This window comes from Ochotona princeps, chromosome 17 (assembly GCF_030435755.1).
Source record: "Ochotona princeps isolate mOchPri1 chromosome 17, mOchPri1.hap1, whole genome shotgun sequence".
In the NCBI taxonomy this organism is placed as follows: domain Eukaryota; kingdom Metazoa; phylum Chordata; class Mammalia; order Lagomorpha; family Ochotonidae; genus Ochotona; species Ochotona princeps.
This window is the reverse complement of record NC_080848.1, coordinates 50,303,869-50,322,420: the sequence shown is the minus strand read 5'-3', so window position 1 is coordinate 50,322,420 and position 18,552 is coordinate 50,303,869. Positions and strand designations below refer to the sequence as shown.

General features: G+C 42.8%; 1 protein-coding gene across 2 annotated transcripts in view; it reads left to right on the top strand.

Annotated features, from left to right (window-relative positions):
• The window catches only part of MAP2K4 (mitogen-activated protein kinase kinase 4), a 118,784-nt gene that overhangs the window by 14,993 nt on the left and 85,239 nt on the right, over positions 1-18,552 (top strand). The window contains exon 2 of one of the 2 annotated variants that reach the window (XM_058675395.1): positions 373-405. The exons of the other annotated variant lie outside the window; for it this stretch is intronic. Coding sequence (XP_058531378.1) covers positions 373-405 — 33 coding nt within the window. The remainder of the gene's footprint in view (positions 1-372; positions 406-18,552) is intronic. 2 annotated transcript variants of the gene reach the window in all.

The following is an 18,552-nucleotide window of genomic DNA, read 5'->3' as shown; positions in this document are numbered from 1 at the left end:
GCAGGGACTTGCATCATACTTTGAGTTTGCAGCTTGGAAACATGGAAAAAATGGACAGAACTGTGTTACAAGTTGGTAATAGCTTCTGAAGGGTTAATGGCTAGTTGTTTTGATTTTTGAGCAAATGAGGAAAATAGAGGCTAACAATTGTTAGCTAGAAGTTGCAGTTCGATTTCAGTTCTGTACCACACGGCAGCTCTGCAGCTGAGAATGGAGTTTTTAAAGAAGGCCCCTCGAGGTTGAGAGTAATCTGATTGCAACTGCTCTTGAATTGGTTTTTCTCGGAATAGAATGTAAAAATGCAGTGTCATGTTCTAATTTGGTTTGTTTGATTTACAGTAAGTGACCTGGAGCTTATCTCTTTTACTTTAGGCTTTCAGATAAACTTCTGTGAAATGGCACAAAGTAAGCTACAAATTTTATCACCGTATGTGACTATTTTTAATATCCACCTTGGTATTGGGAATGTAACCACTGTTGTTTCAACTAACCAGTCTTGGTGCTTTTATAAAAAAGAGCTTCCATTTTTCATTCTTTTTCCAGTACTAATAAAAATCGATAATTATGGTTGTGATTGTAGATTTTTTAAAATTCTCAGGCCCTGCACAATAGCCTAGTGGCTAAATCCCCGCCTTGCTTGTGCCAAGATCCCATGTGGGCGCTGGTTCATATCCCAGCTGCTCCACTTCCCATCCAGCTCTCTGCTTGTAGCCTAGGAAAGCAGTCAAGGACGGCCCAAAGCCTTGGGACTCTGAATGCACATGGGATACCTGGAGGAAGCTCCTGGCTTCAGATTGGTTCAGCTCTGGCTGTTGTAGTCACTTAGGGAGTGAATCAGCAGATGGGAAGATCTTCCTCTCTGTCTCTCTTTCTCTCTGTATATCTGCCTTTCCAATAAATATAAGAAAATCTTTTTAAAAAAAATTTATTTTTATTGCAAAGTCAGATATATAGGGAGGAGGAGAGACAGAGAGGAAGATCTTCCGTCCGATGATTCACTCCCCAAGTGACTGCAACGACTGGAGCTGCACCGATCCAAAGCCAGGAGCCAGGAGCCTCCTCCGGGTCTCCCACATGGGTTCAGGGTCCCAAAGCCTTGGGCCATCCTCGACTGCTTTCCCAGGCCACAAGCAGAGAGCTGGATGGGAAGCAGGGATGCTGGGATTAGAACCAGTGCCCATATGGGATCCTGGCGCGTTCAAGGCGAGGACTTTATCCACTAGGCCATGGCGCCGGGCCCAAAAATAAGAAAATCTTAAAAATCTTTTTTTTCTAATTTTCACTTGAAATAGAATGACATGTAGTTAGTTAGATATAGAAAGGTATTCAGAGATAATCATAAGTTAAATCCTAAATTGAAGAAAGTTCACTTTTAACTGTATTCAAAGTTCTAATGTTACATGTAACATATTTTTTCTTCACAACTGAACTGTTGCTTCTTTTCCTTGTATGTTTCCTCAGCATTCTGTTAGGGCACCCATCTTCTTGAACATAGAAGACAATTTATACAGAGAGGCAAAGTTACAGGGTTGAAGCAGGTTTTAAGATTTATTTTAAGTGAGTTTAATTTAAAATAGTTATCATTTAACTTAATTGAAATGTGAATAGTTATATATACATATATGATATGGGTTCATATGTAATGAAGTTACACCTTGTAGGTATGCCACTTTATTTGTAAGTTTGGATGGCAGAGTTGCAAAGGAGAGACAGAAGGAGAGATTGTACATCTGTTGATGCGCTGTCCAACTGGCCAAAATGGCCAAGGCTGGGCCAGTTTGAAGCTATCGGTCATGATCCACTGCTTTTCAGCACATAGCAGGGAGCTGGATCGGAGGTGGAGCAGCCCCGACTTGAAGTGGCACTCCTATGGGATGCTGCCACAGCAGCGGCCTCATATTTTGATGTTACTTTTTAATCTTTCATTTATACTTTGACATCAAGTATGTCTTTAATATGACTTTCGTATATTGACATTAAGTCTAAGGCAAAAGTTAAAATTTAAGATTGTATTCACATTATTGCTCTTTTTTTCCCCCCGCTTTATGCTATTGTAGATGTGAAAGAATACATTAGGTCGAAGATACTAAGTTTAGAATTGTATATAATTAGCCTTGTGGAGGGATTTAAAGTGTCTGGGATTTTTACATGGTTTTGCCCATTCCTGTTGCTGTGCAATGAGTGCTGTCTATTTTCATATGCACGGAAGGACCTGACAAGGAATGCTTGGGACCCTAGAGGCCGCTGGACCTGCCTTGCCATGGGCATTCACTGTCTGTTCACACGTGGCTGCTTCTCGCCTGTGATTTGCATGCCTTCTTCTTGTTTGTTTGCATCTAAGTATTTATTTTACTTGAAAGTCAGAGTTAAAGAGGGAGATGCAGAGAGAGAGAGAAAGAGAGAGAGAGAGAGGAGAGTGCTTCCATCTGTTGGTTTGCTCCCCAGATGTCTGCAACAGCCAGAGCCGGGCTGATCCAAAGCTGGGAGCCAGGCGCTTTTTCTGGGTCTCTCAGTGGATGCAAGAGCCTAAGCCCTTGGCCATCTTTCACTACTTTCTCCAGCCATTAGCAGGGAGCTGGATAAGAAGTGGAACAACTGGGACTTGAACTGGCACCCTTATGGGATACTGGCCTCGTAGGGGGAGAATCAGCCTGCTCCATCACCACGCTGGCCATGGTCTGTATGACTTAAAATTGAAAATGTAATTTTATAGTGTTTACAGTTGGCCTTCCAACTTGCTCTAGACATTAATTAACCTTGGTAAAAGTAATCATTTATTTCTTTAAAAGAAAAAAAAAAGGCTTGACATGATCAAGGAGTGGTTTCTTGCTATGGGGGTATATGCAGGATTTTTTTTGTTTTAAGATTAATGTATTTTTATTGGAAAGACAGATTTGCAGAGAGAAAGAGGTAGAGAAAAAGATCTTCCATCTGCTGGTTCACTCCCCACATGGCTTCAATGCTAACCTATTTGAAGCCAGGAGCCAGGAGCATCTTTGAGTCTCCTGGACAGGTGCAGGATCCCAATTCTTGGGGCCATCCTCTACTGCTTTCCCAGACTGTAAGCAGGGAGCTGGATGGGAAGTGCAGCAGCCACGACATGAACTGGTGCCCATGTGGGATCCTGGCACAAGCAAGGTGAGGCTTTAGTCACTAGGCCGCTGCACCAGGCCCGTCCCAGGATCTTTATTTTTGTTCTGAGAGTGTTTTAGAATTCTTGGAAAAACTTAGAATTAATTCAGTAAAAAATAGCTTCGTATCAGAGGGGATGGGGCAGAGGGAACAAAATTAGACATTGTTATCAAAGAAGTTTGAGTAGTACTTATCCAAATGCTCAGTTCTTCATCTCAAACAAGATTTATTGTAAGATGATTTTGATGGCTAATGGAAGCTCTGAAAGTCTCATCTTATTCCCTTGTTTGGTTTCCGCATAGTTTTTGTTACTCATATTGTGGTCTGACTGTTTTCTTATCAGTTTATGACAGTTGTCTTTTACAAGTTAGTGGAGTTTTTATTGGAGACGTGATACATTTACATGTGCAAATAATGTGATATTAAATGTTTGATTTGGGAACCAGATTTCTGTATAAATCAGGTTTAATATAAAATTAAAATCCATCCCGTATCTCATGGTCTTCTTTTTCACAAATTTCAGTTTTTGCATCGTCTGTTAATTTTGTTTTATTTTTATTTAAGACAGCCATGTCACATTTCATTTACTGCTGTTGGTTCATTAAATCTTTCTAAGCTCTGTAAGGCTCTATAGGGGGGAGATACCTTTCCATTTGTAAATATGAAAAGGTTGGTTATTATTTATAATGTGGAGAAAATGCATTTGTATGTGTAAAGGTGTTTTTATAATTTATAATGAAGGTTGAATTGTAGATTCATAAAGCTCGTTGGGTTTATGAACTCTTTTTTTTTTTTAAAGATTTATTCATTTTATTACAGCCAGATATACACAGAGGAGGAGAGACAGAGAGGAAGATCTTCTGTCCGATGATTCACTCCCCAAGTGTGCCGCAACGGCCGATGCACGCCGATCCGAAGCCGGGAACCAGGAACCTCTTCCAGGTCTCCCATGCAGGTGCAGGGTCCCAATGCATTGGGCCGTCCTCAACTGCTTTCCCAGGCCACAAGCAGGGAGCTGGATGGGAAGTGGAGCTGCTGGGATTAGAACCGGCGCCCATGTGGGATCCCGGGGCTTTCAAGGTGAGGACTTTAGCTGCTAGGCGACGGCGCCGGACCCGGTTTATGAACTCTTAAACATAGATCTTTAGAAAATGATTTGCTTTATAACATTGATTAGGGAGGAGATGAAGATATACCTATATATATATATATTTAAAGATTTATTCTTATTACACAGTCAGATATCTGGAGATATGTCTAGAAACAATATTTGAGAAGTGGCTTCATGGACATCAAATCTTCCTGTGTGTTGTCAACTTCCTTTTTTTTGTTTGTTTGTTTTGGTTTTGATGAGAATTATGGTTCATTATTGATCTCTGGGCATAGAAATTCTAACAGCTTCTTAGGTTAATCAGTATATGAGCGTAGTTAGGAATTTGGTAATGATCTTTTAATCATTTGTTTTCACAAATGGGCACGTTTAGCCTCTTTTCCTCCTGTGTTACAATACATTATCAACTTATAACTGAAGAGTCTGAGGACTTTAAGGAAATTTTTTGATGGTGGTGAATTTATGTACCTTTAGCTTTTGTACTGTAAATACATTTTGTGGCTTATAAGAATTGTTTCACTTGGTAGTGTTTGCATAGCAACAGAATCTTTATTTAGAAAATCGTGTGTGCCAGAACTGACTGTTACTCTTGAGGTCAGTAATTGAAATTAGACTGCAGGTGGCAGTTGTATTGGGTGACATTGCACTATTGGTGTATTAGGAGCTATCCTAGTAACTGATCTGATTCCATCGTGGAAGTATGCTTTTTAAGTAGGTGCATCTATTTTTTAAACCAATTTAAGGTAATGATAAGCAGGAAACAATTAAAAAGAATCATGAATCTTTTGAAGATGTTTTTGGGGGAAGATTTATTTTTATTTGAAAAGCAGAACTATACAAGCGACAGCGAGAAAGAGAGAGAGTAGAGGAGGAATCTTCTGTACTCTAGTTCACCCCGCAAGTGGCTGAAATGGCCAGAGCTGGGCCAGTTCAAAGTCTGGAGCCTGGAGTTTTTTCTTGATTCTCCTTATGGGTGCAGGGTCCCAGTGCTTTTCGGCCACGCTCCACTTCTTTCCCAGACCGTAAGCAGGAAGCTGGATGGGGAGTAGAGCAGCTGGGACATGAACCAGTGCCCATATGGGATGCCGGAGCTTGCAGGAGGATTAGCTAGTTGAACCATGGTATTGGCCCCATAAGAAAATACTAATAAGTGAACTGACCTGGTAAGAAATGTCTAAAAAAATATGTTGGCTTCATTGGAATGTAGAAAACTAAGGAAAGTAAGAAGTGGAGGTGTAGTATAAGAAAATCTTCCTGCATTTATAAACTAAGAGCACTGGGCCTGGCGCGGTGGCCTAGTGGCTAAAATCCTCAGCTTGAATGTGCCGGGATCCCACATGGGCGCTGGTTCTAATCCTGGCCACTCCACTTCCCATCCAGCTCTGTGCCTGTGGCCTGGGAAAGCAGCGAGGACGGCCCAAAGCCTTGGGACCCTGCACCCGCATGGGAGACTTGGAAGAGCTCCTGGCTCCTGGCTTCACATTGGTTCAACTCTAGCCGTTGCGCCCACTTGGGGAGTGAATCATTGGGTGGAAGATCTTCCTCTCCTCCTCTCTGTATATCTGACTTTGCAATAATAATAAATAAATATTAAGAAAACTAACAGCGTAGATAGTTTAGCTGATTATTTGTAACAGTCTGCAAAGAGTAACAAAAAGTTTATCACATGGAAATTAGCAAACTCAGTTTTTCAGTAATCCTAAGAGACAAAATGAGTACCTTTGCTGATACTAGAGATTTATGGTTCACATAAATTTGAATAGATGATGAAGTTGGCTGAAAGATGAGACTGTGGCTGATCGGGCATAAGCCAGGTTGACAATCCAATATAGCCATTACTGTCTGTGAGGATGGGGGGGCAAGATAACTGACAATGGAGAGACCATCTGTGTATAAAAAATCAGCGTTTATACTGGTGGAAGCTGGGGAAGAACAGTCACGGTGGATGAGGACTCTCACCGGTCACCGTCCCCCTTTACCACTGCACTCAGAATGTTACCTCTTTTACTTCCGGTAGAAATACAAGTTCTTGCTGAAGATTTTTGTTGCTAGAAGGAATGTTTCTAACAGCTATTATACCTTAAAAGTGACCTGTAGACACTTAATGTGTAATATTCTCAAAGGAGAAAACAAATAGTGCTTTCCTGTGTTGCGGAAAGTTTCCATTTATGTGTTTGTTGAACTTCCCTCCTAGCAACAGACAGACATGTGACACTTCTCTCAAGGTTGAGCAGATACAGAGTAGAAATTACGTGCAGTGGTTGGCGAGTATCCCCAACTGGAGCTCCAGGTAAAGGGATTTTCAGTGTAACTCAAAATTTGGCATCCTCGTTTTCCAATAAGGCGTAGTAAATACTTGAATTTTCACTTTGTGGTTTTATGATGGTTTTCCAGATTGGGACAGAATGTCTCAATACAAAGGTGCTTTTAAGGGAACTTCTGATTTCCAGTTTTTATTCTTACAAAAATTGCAAAGTACACGGAAATCAGAAATAAAGATCAGGTGTATAGTAGCGTATTTCCACCCTTGTAGATATAGTCCTTATAAAGATAAGTAAACGGGCATAAATGTAATCCATATCTGTGTATAGATGTTGGTAATGCCAACCATACAAAGCCCAGGGATCCTTGAAGATGAGGTAAATTTAGAACCTACTCCAAGAAGCTTATGTCCTTTGATAAGTTGACAATGTATAGAGGCTCTGTAGCAGAAAGAATAGCTTTTAAACTGTATGCCAAACTATGTTTGAAGCACTTGAGGTCTATTCTGTTATTCCTCATGCGGGCATAGCAGTTGTAGATGAAGTGAAGTTTTCCTGTGTTACTTAGCCAGCGCGTGGCAGAACGGGGCAATCCCGAGGGTGGTGGGCACTGGCTGCAATCATTTTGCTAAACCACATGGCTCCTGATGGATCTTCACTTAGAACCGTACGTGAGAATTGGGCCTACCATTTTATCAATTCTAATTTTGTCTCTAGAGAGTTTCATAATGTTTTCCAATAAACTTTACTGAACATTACAGTAGGAAGTTTCCTTCTTGTGGCTCTGAAGCCAGGGGAACTGGGGAAGGTATTTAATAAAAATACTCTCCTAGCCTCCCACAAGCAAGGAGTGAATTGCTTCGGGATTCTCCAGTGACTATTGTGCCTGGGGATGGCTGACCAGGATGAGTAGATGAGGAGATGGGAGTCGGTGCAGCTGGGCTTGAGAGCACACTTGTGTAAGACCGACTCAAGACCAAGTTGATGGCTGTAGCAGAAAATGTGGGTTCCTCCAATCCCTGTACTTTTTGGGAGGGGTCAAGGATAGAATATCATTTAACTTTCAGAAATATTTAGTGAGAAGATCTTTGGATCATACACAGAAACAGGGTTGAGTAATGGATCCACCATGTACACATTACATATCATCAATAATTACCAGTGTATAATTGGTCTGCATTTGTTTCTCTGCACTCTACCTGCTGAACCAAAATGTTGTAAAGCAAATTTTTTATCATTTACCTACATAAATGCCAGTCATGGGCCCAGCAGTTAAAGTCCTTGCCTTGAACGCGCCAGGATCCCATATGGGTGCTGGTTATAATCCCAGAGGCCCTGCTTCCCATCCAGCTCCCTGCTTGTGGCCTGGGAAAGCAGTAGAGGACGGCCCAAAGCCTTGGGATCCTGCAACCCGTGTGGGAAGCCCGGGAGAAGCTCCTGGTTCCTGGTTTCGGATTGGCTCAGCTCCAGTCATTGCGGCTACTTGGGGAGTGAATCATTGGACGGAAGATCTTCCTTTTTGTCTCTCCTCCTCTTGGTATATCCGACTTTGCAATAAAAATAGATAAAATCTTTTTTAAAAAATGCCAGTCATATATCCTAGAAGCAATAAGGAATCTTAGATACATAATCTATTATATCATTAAATCAGTAAAGCAGTATTGTCAGATGGCTACTTAATGTTTGTATTTTCCCATGAATGCCATCTTTATATGGCTTTATAAATGCCATCTTTGCTGTTAATTTGAAGTTGGTATCTTAACAAGATTTATGCACATATTTTGTTGATACATCTCAACTTTTTCCTGATGTAGTTCCTTCTGCTGTCTTTTTCTTGCCATGTATTTATTGAGAAACCAGCTTAGTGTCCCTCTGTGCCTTGTATTTTGTATAAACTGGTAGTTAGCTCTGTAAGCTTGCTTAGATGGTGGCTGATATTTTGACCAGAGCACTTCATAAGTGGTTTTGTGTGTGTCCTGATGTAACAGTAAGGGGGTCACATGACTTTTGGTTGTAGTTCTTGTTAGCATCTCCCGGTGGGCTTAGGTGTGGCTCTAATGCATACAGAATAAAATTCCCCATGGGCCTTTTACTTGATGATGTTGGCCTGTTAATTTGTCTGAATTATTTCATTTGTGTCAGGTTAACATTCTATTTTGAAGATTTATTTTATTCTTTATTGCAAAGTCAGATATACAGAGAGGAGGAAAGACAGAGAGGAAGATCTTCCGTCCGATGATTCACTCCCCAAACGACAGCAACAGCCAGAGTTGAGCTGATCTGAGTTGATCCAAAGCCAGGAGCCAGGAGCACGAGCATCGTCCAGGTCTCCCACACGGGTGCAGGGTCCCAAGGCTTTGGGCCATCCTCGACTGCTTTCCCAGGCCACAAGCAGGGAGCTGGTTGGGAAGTGGAGCTGCTGGGATTAGAACCGATGCCCACATGCGATTCTGGTGTGTTCAAGGTGAGGACTTTAGCTGCTAGGTCATTGTGCTGGGCCCCAGGTTAATTTTTAGTTCCAAACATCGGTCAGCTCTGCAGATGGTAGTTGAATCAAGTCACAGTAGCTGAATCAAAGCACATACTACTGAAAAGCAGGTAATTAAGTTGATCATTGGTTGTTTCTGGTTCAGCTGTGCTGGTGCCAATAGGCTATGAAGATGTGTGTACTTGCCTTCTATGCCAATTTCTCTTGTGGCTTTCTGTATTGTGGAAGTAAAAACTGGACAGCTCTCCTTCATGCTCTGGAATACTTGTTGACCAATTCATGAATTAAGTTTTGAGTTTGCCAAATCTGCAGTGCTGAGGGAAATCAAAAGGCATGTGCATCAGATAGCCACTGGTGAAGTTGAAGAAGCAGTGTTATCTTAGCTTTGCAGATTAAGATCAATCCCACAACCAAGCTGGCTTTAAACAATTTTTTTTTGGTTTACCATGTTTTTATTTTTAAAAGATTTATTTATTCATTTCCATTAGAAAGACAGATTTACAGAAAGGACAGGCAGATAGTCCATCCACCGGCTGACTCTGCCAAAGGCCACAATGGGCAGAGCTGAGCTGAGCTGCAGCCAGGAGCAAGGAGCTTCTTCTGGGTCTCCCACGCAGGTGCAGTGTCCCAAAGCTTTGGGCTATCCTCTACCAAGTGTCATTTATTGTTTACAGTTACTGGACAGCCAATTTTCTTTTTGTTCCCCTTATTACTGTTCTGTCATTTAACTGTAAATTATTAAACTCTCTCTTTTATGCTGTTCTGAAATGGATTTGATCTTTTGATTTTCTTTCTTGGATGATGAAAATAAGTAACACTGGAAACTTTTAGTCAGGATATTCTCACGAAATAGATCAGATGCGGCATGCCCACTGCGTGCCATTCATTCTTTTGTTTATTCTTACTTCATTCTAACCTTTAAAATCAGAACCTCTCAAGTCATAGAAGCATTTATTTATAGGCAACAAGTAATTCTGAATTGTGTCCACTAAGAAATGAAAAAAAAGTGAACATCTTAATATGCTTGAAATTATAAGAAGCGACTCAAATGGGGAGAATAGTGTGCTCGCGCTAGGCATTTCTTTTTTTTTAAAAGATGTATTTATTTTTATTGGAAAGGCAGATATACACAGAGGAGGAGAGACAGAGAGGAAGATCTTTTTTCCTATGGTTCACTCCCCAAGTGACTACAGCTGCTGGAACTGAGCTGATCTGAAACCAGGAGCCAGGAACCAGGAGCTTCTTCCAGGTCTCCCACGCGGGTGCAGGGTCCCACTGCTTTGGACCATCCTTAAGTGTTTTCCCAGGCCACAAGCAGGGAGCTGGATGGGACGCGGGGCTGCTGGGATTAGAACCGGCGCTCATATGGAATCCCGGTGAGTGCAAGTTGAGGGCCTTAACCACTATGCTATTGCGCTGGGCCCAGAAGTTAAGGTTTCTTGCTGGAGTTCAAGTGAACCATACTGCAACCTTCACAGTGAGTGAACTATGCTCTGTTGAGGGAGATCATAGCAAGTTTTAGAACTTCCATAAATTTTTTTTTAACTTTTTCCATTTTTTAAATTATATTTTTGACAATCTTTACTTAGTTAATTAGGGTAAAAAGGTTCAAGGGCTATAGGGAAGTGGGTAAGACTATTATTTCCATATTGTTTCCTTCATGTATCTGAGGTAAAGGGGGATATTGAGGGAGAAGCCCCACCCAGTCTCCCACCCGCCTCAGGTATCGGATGTGGGGCATGCTCTGAGACACTTGCTCAAGTGATTTTGATAGTTCACCAGTTCTGAATCGCTGCCAGTCTTGCCACTCCAAGCACAGTGAGGTCGTTGAAGAATCCACTGATTGACATAGTCCATCATGGAGTCTACGTTTGCCCAGTTTTTCACTGCCAACATATAGCTGAGGTGGTTGATTGACTTGTTCTTTCTTCTGTCTTTTCTTGGTTAGGGTTCTGAGTCCGGAAGTTCGATTGGGGAGATCTCCAAAGAAACTTTGTCTGAGGTGTTCCCAGACCAGATTCTTGTATGTACTAGCAAGTACAGGGCCTGGCACAGTCCATTGCCCCAATGAGCTGGTGGTTGCAATTGCTGGGTTGGTTCTGATTTCAGCCCCGACTTCCACTGGAACTTCCATAAATTTGTATTTTATGTTTCCTGTGCCATTAGAAAGACTGCTTTCTCTTAAAATTTAATTTTATTTTTGATGTTGTTTACATCGTTGAAAGATGGCTTTCAAGCGCACCCCCTGATAATGTGAATGGTTTTCCAGCGTGTTGCTGTTGGTCCTGGTGAGACAGTAGTTTCCGTCTTTGAGGTGATCGTGAAGAATGTTGGGGAGTCTGATGAGGAGACAGCGGTCACCGCAATGGCCAGCCTGCCCATTGTGGAGGATTATTGTGTCATAGGAAATGCTTTTGGTGTTAATCGGTGCGGGGTTTGTGTCTCACTTTCTCCGCAGGATACCCTGTTGAAATGGTCACACACTTGAGGTTCGCAAACACAGGTACCCTGTGGACATGATAGTCTTAGGTATGATATGAAGTTAATGCTTCCTGGGTCTGCTGACCCTTGCTGTGCAGTCCCTTCTTCCTGGGGAGAGCCCTCACTGCCATGTGCAACAGTAGTGCTTCTGTGTGGAAGCAGAATTAATGCAGGTGTGGACCAGGGCAGGCTGACCTTTCATACTTGGAATTGTGAAAGATAGTGGTGTGAAAGTGGTTTAAATGAGCTGGGACACCTTCGGGATTCACTTACCAACATCCCTCCTCCTGTCCCCTAAACCTGGGATGATGGCACATAGGAAAGTGTTGGCCGCCTCCTCTGGACATGCCTGTGGAACCTTCTGAGGTTGCACGTCCCATACGCAACCTTCTCAAGTCCGTAGTACAACTGTGGGAAACCCTTAGATTCTCATAAAGTCAGCTTGCACAACCACTGGTGTGTAGAATTAAGGGTTGGGGATTGTCTTGAGTGGGCTATTCCTATTTTGTTAGCAATTAAAATATTGTCCAGTTTAGCTAGCATATGTTTCTAAAAATCCTGAAGGGATCCCTCCAGGAAATAGTAGAGGTTAACAGGGGTATGGAAATGCCCAGATTGTTTTAGCAAGTATATGATTTGTATGTTTAAGGCCATTCTTAACCTTGTTCTCTCATCCCAGTTTTGGGCCCCTTTAGAGTAAAAGCTTTGGTTTCCATGTCAAGGGAGTTATGACTAAAACAAACAGTAGATGCTTAGTGTAAGATACTGAAACACAAGAATAGAAGAAGTGAAGGACAAACCACCTGTGTTCCTAGCACCTTGAGTGAAGCAGAAGTGACATCGTAGAGAATGACTGGTGTATGTGTGAGTTCTCCTACAAGCCATTTGATTAAAATGATAGCCTCTCAGTTGCAAAAAGTTACCATGATTCGTGATATGGACCGGTTTAACGCTGCTTGCAGCATTGCATTCATTCACCCGCATGCATCTAGTTACTGAGGAAATGTTAAAAGCTTTATGTGTCAGGTTCATTGTAGGCACTGAGGGAAGTACGAAGAGTAGTTTCTGTTCTCCTGGCTAATAACAGGGCTGTGATGGGGAACGCAGATATTAACTAGCTAATTGCAGAAATGAAAAGTACAGCTGGGATAGGTTCCAGAGAGGTGACTTGGCTTCTTCAAACCATGATTAAACTAGAGCTGAGAATTTTGTTTATGTGTGGTGTTAAGGCATCCATTGTACTTCAGTTTTTTTTTGTACAGCTGGGATGATTTGATGATTTTTAAATAACAATAATTTGTTTTCTTTCTTTGCTAATTACATGTTTATGTTCTTTGTTTATAAGTAAGGCTCTTATAAAATTCTCTCCCCCAGTTTGAGCTATGTATTTCCAACAAAAGTGTGTTGTTCTTGCTTCTCAGTAAATGCTAGGTCCTTACAGGAGAACTAGGGACTGTGGAAATCCAAAGCGAAATTCTGCTAAAGAAAATCTGTTTGAGCCGTTACATGATTAACGTGGACAAGCTTCCCCAGTCTGTTTTCTCAGTAAAGTTCTGGCATTTGTGCCATTTTGCTAACCACAGGCGTGCCTTCCTGGAAAAGCCTATTCCTTTGAAAGGGTTGGATTAATCGGGGAGGAATTTCTAGTGTCTCCGAGGAAGTGCTTATTTGCTTACTGGCAACAGGCATCTGGTCCTGAGTCTGCTCGAAAGCAACGCTGTTACTGGCTTTAATCAATTGGTAACTCAGCGGTCTGGCTGTCTGTGAGCTCCTGTGATGATGACAGAATGCGTCATTGATAGAGAAGTAGTCGTGGTCAGAGAGGGACTCATCAGTGGTAGAGTTAACTAGATGGGAAGAATGATGAGCCTGCACTAGTAGGCTTGCAAGGATTCTAAGGCCTTTTCCCAGTTTCATTCCAAGACACTGAAAAACTCCCTAGTTTGCTGTGATTCAAATGAGCGTGCATTTTCATTTTCCTTGTTTGGGACCTGTCATATTCTTCCCGAAGACTTTTGTTAACTGAACAAGAGCCCGATGGTAAAACATGGTGTACAACAGGCAGAATGTGGCTTTTGCCTTTGTCTGGGATCAGAAAGAATCTGATAGGAGCTGTGAAGCCTTTGGCAAAGCAATACCTCTTCAAGAACTGACACAGGAACAGAGTTTTTGATCTTCCAGGTTGCAGAAGCCATTGCAGTCGTGGAAGGGAGTCGGAATTATGTGCCACAGCCTGGCAACGCTAAGGGTGAATGATGTTGATTGTGTTCTTGGCGATGGAGTCTGAGGCCCAAGCTTGCCAGACGGGCGGGAATGGTTAACATTCAGCAAACCTGGCTGTTGGGGATCTCTTACCTCGTCCTCGGTTCAAGACCTGACTGTCATATACCAGTGCGTCACTGTCAATATCATCATGGATAACAGAGCTGGGGGAGCATGTGTGATTATGTAGCTGGAACTGTTCGATACAGAAACTCACTTGCTACTTGCGACAAGCCTTCGAGGAAGGTAATGCTCATCTAATCTGGCAGGTTTGGGGGCTGCAACAGAGACATGAGGTCAATTGTCCATGAGGAAGTGATTTGTAAGTAGCAGAGATAAAGTTAAAACCCAGACAGCTGGCTGGCTGCGCTCTAACTTGCTTTTTCTGATGAAGTTTGGTTGAGATGCTAGGTTCGGGATGCTACCTTTAATTGACAGTAGTCACTGGAATGATTGTACAAGGCAGGCTGAATTTATCTCTTTCCTTGATGCTAATACATTTTGTTGGCCTAAAAGCTTTCAGATCATCTTCCCGGTTTTCTTTTTTGGATAAGTTAATAATTGATTCCCCAGTTCAGTTTTAATATCACGGTAGTTGCTACTTTTTTTTTTTAATAACTACTGCTTGGCAGCCATTGTGTGTTTAATCATCGTCAACGCAGCAGCGCTCCCAGATTTTAACCGGATTTTTACAGAGTGTGGGTTGTTGGGCCACAGGCGCATCTTTGACCTTACCTTTACTGGAATTTCACTGGTGATCAGTCAGCATCTCGAAAAGGTAGTTGTCCTCTTCATTTGCGACCTTTAACCTGATGCTGTCACAGGTCTTTTTAATTTTGGCGGAATGTCAACCTAAACACCTAGTGGGTGGGGCAGGCTCCTTATCTGTCTTATCCCCTACCTGCCACAGCAACTTACGTATCATTGGAAAATTTTTTTGCACCTGTTGTTATTTGAATATTGCATCAGGCTTCCCAAAGTTCCAGTTTATACACAAAAGTATATATTTTTTCTTGCGCTGAGAACAATTCAGTTTTCAAGATGTTCAACTGCATGCATGGATAGTGTCTTTTCTTGATGAGAAGGTTTCTGGTTTTATTAATTTGTTGGCAATTGCTTAGCCTTCCGCATCAAAGGTTGGAGCAGGGATGGGACAATAAAGGCAGAGTCAGCTCCCAGCGGCAGCCACCCTTATGATAAGGCTACATGGCCTGCCTGGTACTATAGTCCTTGGACAGAATTCTTCCCATTCTAATGCTGCTTTTCTCTTGAGCTTAAGAAACATGGCTTTCCCTCATTCCTAGAGTTATTTAGAGAGAAAAGGAAGGAAATTCAAGTTCTTTTTTTTTTTTAAATCATCTTTATTTGTGCAATTGTGCAAGTATAAATTTGCATAGTCAGAATTGTAATTTATTAGGTAACCAGTGATTGAAGACAGTTTGGATAATAATTCTGGGTAAACTTACTGTTTTGAGAATGAGAGCCAGGGAAGAAATGAGACTGTAAGGCCTCTCCTTCCCAGCATCTTCCGTGTATGGTTATGAATATTTGGAGCCCTGTTGCAGATGCTTTAAAAAGCTACAGGTGACTCAGGTAGTTAAAAATTCAGAGCAGTTTGATTATGGCAATTTGATTAAATTTAGGGGGGAGCAAGGCAGATCCAACATAAGCAGACTTTTTTTTTTTAAGATTTTATTATTATTGGAAAGCCGGATATACAGAGAGGAGGAGAGACAGAGAGGAAGATCTTCCATCCGATGTTTCACTCCCCAAGTGAGCCGCAACGGGCTGGTGCTGTGCCAATCCGAAGCCGGGAACCTGGAACCTCTTCCGGGTCTCCCACGCGGGCGCAGGGTCCCAAAGGTTTGGGCCGTCCTCGACTGCTTTCCCAGGCCATAAGCAGGGAGCTGGATTGGAAGTGGAGCTGCCGGGATTAGAACCGGTGCCCATATGGGATCCCGGGGCTTTCAAGGCGAGGACTTTAGCCACTAGGCCATGGCTCTGGGCCCAACATAAGTAGACTTTATGGGGATAGATGCACCTCCATGTTTCTGGTGACGTATATTGCACAGAGTCCATGGCTGAGTGGCCCACTCTGCTCCTGATGGAGTCCTTGGCCACAAGGTTGATCCAAACTGGAAAGTGAAGTTGAGAGTTTCTATTGCTTAAGAAGTTAGTGGATGGGGCCTAGCTCGGTAGCCTAATGGCTAAAGTTCTTGCCTTGCATGTAGTGGGATCCCATATGGACACTGATTCTAATCCCGGTGGCCCTGCTTCCCATCCAGCTCCCTGCTTGTGGCCTGAGAAAGCAGTCGAGAATGGCCCAAAGCCTTGGAACCCTGCACCCGTGTGGGAGACCTGGACGAGACTCCTGGCTACTGGCTTGTGATCGGCACAGCCCTGGCTGTTGCTGCCGCTTGGGGAGTGAATCATTGGATGGAAGATCTTCCTTTCTTTCTCTCCTCCTCTCTATAAATCTAACTTTCCAATAAAAAGAAAATGGAGAAGCTAGTGGATGGAGACTATTCAGGAGTGTTTATCGTATCATTTAAAGCTAAAAAAAGCTGGAAGATGTCTTTCTTCAGCATTGTGTGACTCTGGGTTGCTCAGAGTTACACCAAAAGATATTCTGAGGCCTGAATAAGTGTGCATGTGCTTGGCCAAATCCGTGTTCTTCAGAATAATAATTCTTTGTATCCCTAACAATTCCATGCAGTGGAGTGCTTTTTTTCTCATGTGAATTTTGTGGATGACATTGTGTGCAGATGACGTGAAATTTGTGTTTGAATAGAGCTGGGCATCAAGACAGCTTTCTTTTAAAATTAATCAATTTTGTTTCAGAGGCAGAAAAAGAAATCTCTAACTGCTGCTTCACATTACCAAATGCCCACAAGAGCCGGGATCAGGCCAGCCTGAAGACGGGAACCCAAAAATCAATCCAGGTCTCATACGGCTGGTAGGGACCCAAGTGCTGGAGTCATGGCATGCAGCCTCAGGGTGCACGTGAGCAGGAAGCTGGAATCAGAGCAGAGCCAGGATTCCAACTCAGGCATTCTGTTCCAAGTGATGGCTTACCCACTGCACCACATGCCTCATCCAACGCAGAGCTTAACAACAACAACAAGATTTATTTATTTATTTAAAGGCAGAGTGATGGAGGGGAGGAGAGGGGAAGGGTGAGGGAGAGAGAGAAGGTGAATAGAGGTATAGAGACATGGAAATGAGAAAAGTAGAGGGTAAGAGAGATCTTCCACCTGCTGATTCCCTCCCCAACTGACCGTAATGACCAGTACTGAGCCAGACCCAAAGCAGGAGACAGTAACTCCACCTGAGCCCCAAATTTTTTTTTAAATTTTATTTTGGCAATCTTTACATTGTTGAGTAGGGTAAAAAGTTACGAGGGCTAAAGGGAATATTGAGGAGAAGCCCCACCCAGTCTCCCGCCCACCCCAGGCCCCAGATGTAGGGCATATTCTAAGATCCTTTCTCAAGTGGTCCCCGTAGTTCACCAGTTATGCATTGCTGCCAGTCTCGCCACTCCAGACACTATGAGGCTGTTGAAGAATCCACTGATTGACATAGTCCATCATAGAGTCTCCCTTTGTCCTATATGTACTCACCGAGAGGTCAGCTCCTGGGTCTCTGATGGGTAGGCCCGGGAGCAGCTCACCATGTACATGTGGCGGCCAGCAGATGTGAAGCAGGTATGATTCTTGTCCTGAGGGCCTCCCCTGATTCCCATTTCGATGGCAGGGGTCCAAGCACTTAGCCTTCCCGGGCACATTGACAGGGAGCTGGATTGGAACTGGAGCGGCCAGTTCTTGGCTTGTGAGATGGCCAGCATTTCAAGCAGCAGCTTAACCCACTGTACCAAACTACTCACCCCATGGGTTTGATCTTTTGGGGGGCTGGTAAGAAGGATGGAAGTAAAGGAAAGCATGAGCAGCCTCCAAAAGGTTAGTTGTTTTTGGTTGCCTTGAATTGGGCTTCTGCAGAATCAACCAGTTTTGCTGTTTTGTTAGACAGTTTTCACAGTGGCTCAGGCTGTGTCATAGTCCTCTGTTTGATGTTGGGCTTCACTCAGTTTCCCCGCAAATAGAGATCACAGGTGATGAGCTAATTGGTTTCAGACACATGCCACATGACAGGCTTTTTATTTGGGGAGTGCACAGGGTTTGGGCTCATTAACGTTTATGGTTGCACAAGTGGCTACCTTCATCTTTTCTTCAGAACATTTTGCCATGCATAGTAGAACCCAGAGGCTCCAGGATTAAGGACCTAGGATCTTTTCGGGCCACCATTCAGACTATTACAGTCCACCTCCTCACCCTCAAACAGCCATCATCCCACAAATCTGTTCATTCTATAGCAACATTGCTGAAATTGTAATTCCTACAACAGCGATTGAGTACCATTGAGAAGAAATCCCCAATTCGTCCTTACTCATCTGAATCGGGTGTGGATGAGATACTGGATAGTTGCCATATGGCACAGATTCTGACAATTTTGAACCTAGAAGCTAGAAGACAGCCTGTTTACTTCCCGGATATAATAGTGACACATGTATTGAACAACAATCAGAGACATAATAAAGGGAGAAAGACGGAAGGGAGAGTGGGCAGTCCCACACACAGCACAGCAAATTCAGGTCTGAGAGTAATCCTTCATTTTTAGACATTTCCTAAAGACAAGCTTTCAGGATATAGCAGAACATAACTCATTCTGAGAATATTCTTGCCAAGCCCCTCTCCAGTTTAATAGTGATTCTTTCATCTAATCATTGTGTGAGGGGCCTTCAAAAAAGTTCATGGAGAAAT